This window comes from Prenolepis imparis, unplaced genomic scaffold, assembly GCF_030444845.1.
Source record: "Prenolepis imparis isolate NDT839.2.m4 unplaced genomic scaffold, iyPreImpa1.0 SCAF_7, whole genome shotgun sequence".
Lineage (NCBI taxonomy): Eukaryota > Metazoa > Arthropoda > Insecta > Hymenoptera > Formicidae > Prenolepis > Prenolepis imparis.
The window spans coordinates 17,801,221-17,805,070 of record NW_028141165.1 but is presented as its reverse complement, the minus strand read 5'-3'; the positions used below and the strand labels follow the sequence as shown (position 1 = coordinate 17,805,070).

Here is a 3,850-nt window from a genome sequence, read left to right as displayed (position 1 = left end):
GTTGTAAAGAAATATCTTGAGCACCTACCTTATTTAATTTCCAAGGAATGGACAACGACTGGATGGCGATGATCCGGGGTGCCCGCGTTGTAGAGGGTGTACAGGATGCCAGACCTTTCTGCAGATACCTTGTACGGCGTGGATCGTTGTCCGGGATGTCGTTCAATGGCACCTTGGAATTCTTGATTTCGATCGCGTGCAATTGAGTAGGCCACTCCCGTAATTTAACGTCCGCGTGATTATTATTATTATTATTAATGCTAAAAGGCACGGAGTCGCCGAACAATCTATCGTATTCCGCGTCGTTGTGATAGTCGATTCCAATGAAATTAGAGAGACCACGTGTTGATTCAGTGCGATGTAGTCGTGCTGTTATACGCCGTAGTTGATTCTTTCTTCCTGCACGGCGTGTTTTAGGCATTATAAAATTTAAACATTCTGAACGTCGTTTCGCTTCTGCAATAACTAACGTGCGGCGGTCCTCACTGTTCGTTGTTGCTTTCGGCGAGAGATTATGAGCGGTTCGTCCTCTCTGAATAATCACTACGAGGTTCAGGAAATATTTCTATGTTATAGAATAGTAATTTGTTAGGAATGGATTATTTGACGCGTGTTTTAGGCATTGTAAAATTTAAACGTTCTGAACGTCGTTTCGCTTCTGCAATAATTAACGTGCGGCGGTCCTCACTGTTTGTTGTTGCTTTCGGCGAGAGATTATGAGCGGTTCGTCCTCTCTGAATAATCACTACGAGGTTCAGAAAATATTTCTATGTTATAGAATAATAATTTGTTAGGAATGGATTATTCGGCGTGTGCAGGCGAGAGATTTCGAGATGCGTTGTAGAAATAATATAGGCTTGGAGCTACACGAGGTTGGAACTAATTTAGAATGAATTTAGAATATATATATATATAACACTTTTATTCTAGTATAACACTACGAGTAATACAAAGTATCTAAGTTAAATTTTAGAGTTAGAATCTTAGAGTTAAAGTTAGAATTAGAGTCTTAGAATTAGAATTAGAATCTTAGAGTTAGAATTTGAATTTTAGAATTCGGAAAGAGACTTAAAGGTGACTGCTCTGCTTGACGGCGCGATTAGAACTGAGCTCCTCTGGGCTCGCTCTGAGGTCCTTCGGTTTTCGGCAGCTCGGTTGCGGCGGCCGAGAGTGGGGGAACTCTCTAGGGTAGGGAGTTGCCGTGGTAGGGAAGTTCCCAGGTGCTGCGGAGCGCCGCGCTCAGGCACTAGGCGGAGTTAGATGTCATGGCCGGCATTGGCGCGCATTTCGAACGGTGTTATAAGAACTTAGAATTATTTTGCATAAGAGTGAAAAAATTTAAGTAGCCGGACGTGACAACCTACCGTTTTGTCCGACACGCGACAAGCCGCCCGGCAAGCGGGAAGATAAGCTTCTCGCAACGCTATACGATAAGAAGCATTATGTGATACACTACCGCAACCTGCAGCAATGTACGCGACACGGCCTTCGCGTTACAAAAATACACCGCATATTACAAATTGCGCAATCTCCATGGCTCCGGAATTATATCAAACTCAATACACAGTTTGGAACACAGGCGAAAAATGATTTTGAAAAAAATGTATACACATTAATGAACAATGCGGTATTTGGTAAAACGATGGAAAATGTGCGTAATTGTGTTGATGTAAACCTCATAACAAAATGGGATGGACGGTACGGTGCAGAGGCAATGATTGCGAAGCCAAATTTTCATAGTAGAAGCGTCTTTTCGAAAAATCTTATTGCCGTAGAATTGCGCAAACTCGAGGTAAAATTTTACAAACCAATCTATGTCGGCATGTGCATACTCGACATCTCTAAAACGTGCTTGTACGAATTTCATCACGAGTACATGTCACGGCTGTATCGTGACAGATGCCGGGTAATGTACACCGACACAGACAGTCTAATATATTACATTGAATGCGAAGACGTGTATGAGAATATGAAGCGCGACGTAAGCAAATTTGATACGAGCGATTACGCTGCGGACAATGCGTACGGTATACCGCTCGTGAATAAAAAAGTACTCGACTTAATGAAGGACGAAAATAATGGCGCGATAATGACAGAATTTGTAGGGCTTAGAGCAAAAATGTACGCTTTGCGAATAGATGGTAAAAAAGATACGAAAAAGGTCAAAGGTGTCAAGAGTAACGTTGTCGCGAGAACGATAACATTTGACGATTATACGCGGTGTCTGAATGAAGAGAATGAAATGACACGTCAGCAGTCTTGCATAAGATCCATGTTGCATAAAGTATACACTATTCGCGAGACAAAAATTGCTCTAAGTCCGTACGACGATAAGCGATATATCGTTCCTGGAACCACCAAAACATTGCCATGGGGGCATTATAAAATACCACTGTAAATTATATTTTGTAAATAAAATTTTTATTAAAATAGAATATTTATTATATTTATTATATATTTAAAACAATTTTTACAATATATCATTTTTATGTCCAAGAGTTGTGCGATGTATCAAATCCCAGCCATTTCACGTAAACCTCATTACTCTTTTTGCGTATCATCTTTTCAACGAGATATACATCTGGGTTAGCGACGCGCAGTAGCTCGTATTCGTAGAATCCTCCGGCAACAGGATTTCCGCGCACATCTTCGAGTAGATATGTTACGGGACTAGTTTTCTGCACTTTGATAATTTTAAACAAATCAGTCGTCCAATTTGGCGTTTAACCTTTTTCAAACATAGTCTTGTATTTACTCACGCGTACCGGATCGCCTACTTTGAATTTCGCCGGAGCTGCAATCTTTACGTTGCTATAGACCGTTTTTAAAAGTTTATCAGTGATCGCGGGAGTAACGTCGATATGTTTCATACCGATAGTGCGATGTTTTCGCGCATTATATTCCGCAACGAGCCGAGGCAACGCGTCGACCCACTTATAATTTCCATTAAGCGTAAACATTTTCCACATATTGTTCTTTAAAGTACGGTTGAATCGTTTCACGATCGAGGCCTTCATGGCGGAGTACGTTGAATAATGATTAACGTTGTATTTTTTCAAGAGTATCTGTACATTTGCGTTGTAAAATTCTTTTCCTCTATCGGTTTGAAAATTTTTCGGGCATCTTCCATCATCTCGAATTATTTTTGCAATCGTTCATCTCGTTTCCGCTCTTACTCTTGACTGGTACAGCCCATGCATACTTGCTCAACACATCGATAACAGTGAGTATATAATTGTAGCCTTTGTTGGCTCGCGCATCTCGACCACGTCAGCCTGCCATAGATCGTCGTATCCGCGTACTATGACACATCTACGTAAAAAATTTCTTCTCGCTGAAGCATGCAATTCCTCTACGAGAAGCTGCTTTTCAGAGGTGTTTGATCGGGACATGATTCCTCCGCGTTCTTTATACATCTTTTGCTGACTTAGTAAGGCGTGTTGTATTACAAAACATTCTCTCATCCAATATTATTCGCAGCGTCTGCATCGAAGTCGTGAGCGTGATAATTTTAATCTCAATTTCTTCCTGTTGATCTCTCAATTGTTTGATAACAATGTCCACATACTTTGTTGGCAGCATCATTATCTGCTTCCGGTTGCGCTACACGTTGTATCTTGCGCGATCTTGCGTCAAAGCCGGAGGCTGTCCGACACAGAGCGTTATCGCGCACGTAATTTCTCAGTAATGCATTCCATTGATAATATGAATTATCTGGCGTTCCCAGCGATAGTCCAAATTTATTAATCGACATTTCATCACTAATAATAATGACAGACTGACTCGTATCGTGGACGTATAGCTTATTCTATAATAATACCCGCCTCGTAAAGTTCCTCGATAATCGACA

At 41.1% G+C, this 3,850-nt stretch overlaps 1 protein-coding gene across 1 annotated transcript; it reads left to right on the top strand.

Annotated features, from left to right (window-relative positions):
* The first annotated feature begins 1,822 nt into the window (after positions 1–1,822).
* On the top strand, positions 1,823–2,398 carry LOC145939060 (uncharacterized). The gene has a single exon (XM_083043115.1). The coding sequence runs from the start codon at positions 1,823–1,825 to the stop codon at positions 2,396–2,398; it is 576 nt and encodes a 191-aa protein (XP_082899241.1).
* The last annotated feature ends 1,452 nt before the right edge of the window (positions 2,399–3,850 follow it).

Coding starts and splice junctions, on each gene's coding strand:
- LOC145939060 (XM_083043115.1), top strand. CDS start 1,823: ATGTGCATACTCGACATCTCTAAAACGTGCTTGTACGAATTTCATCAC.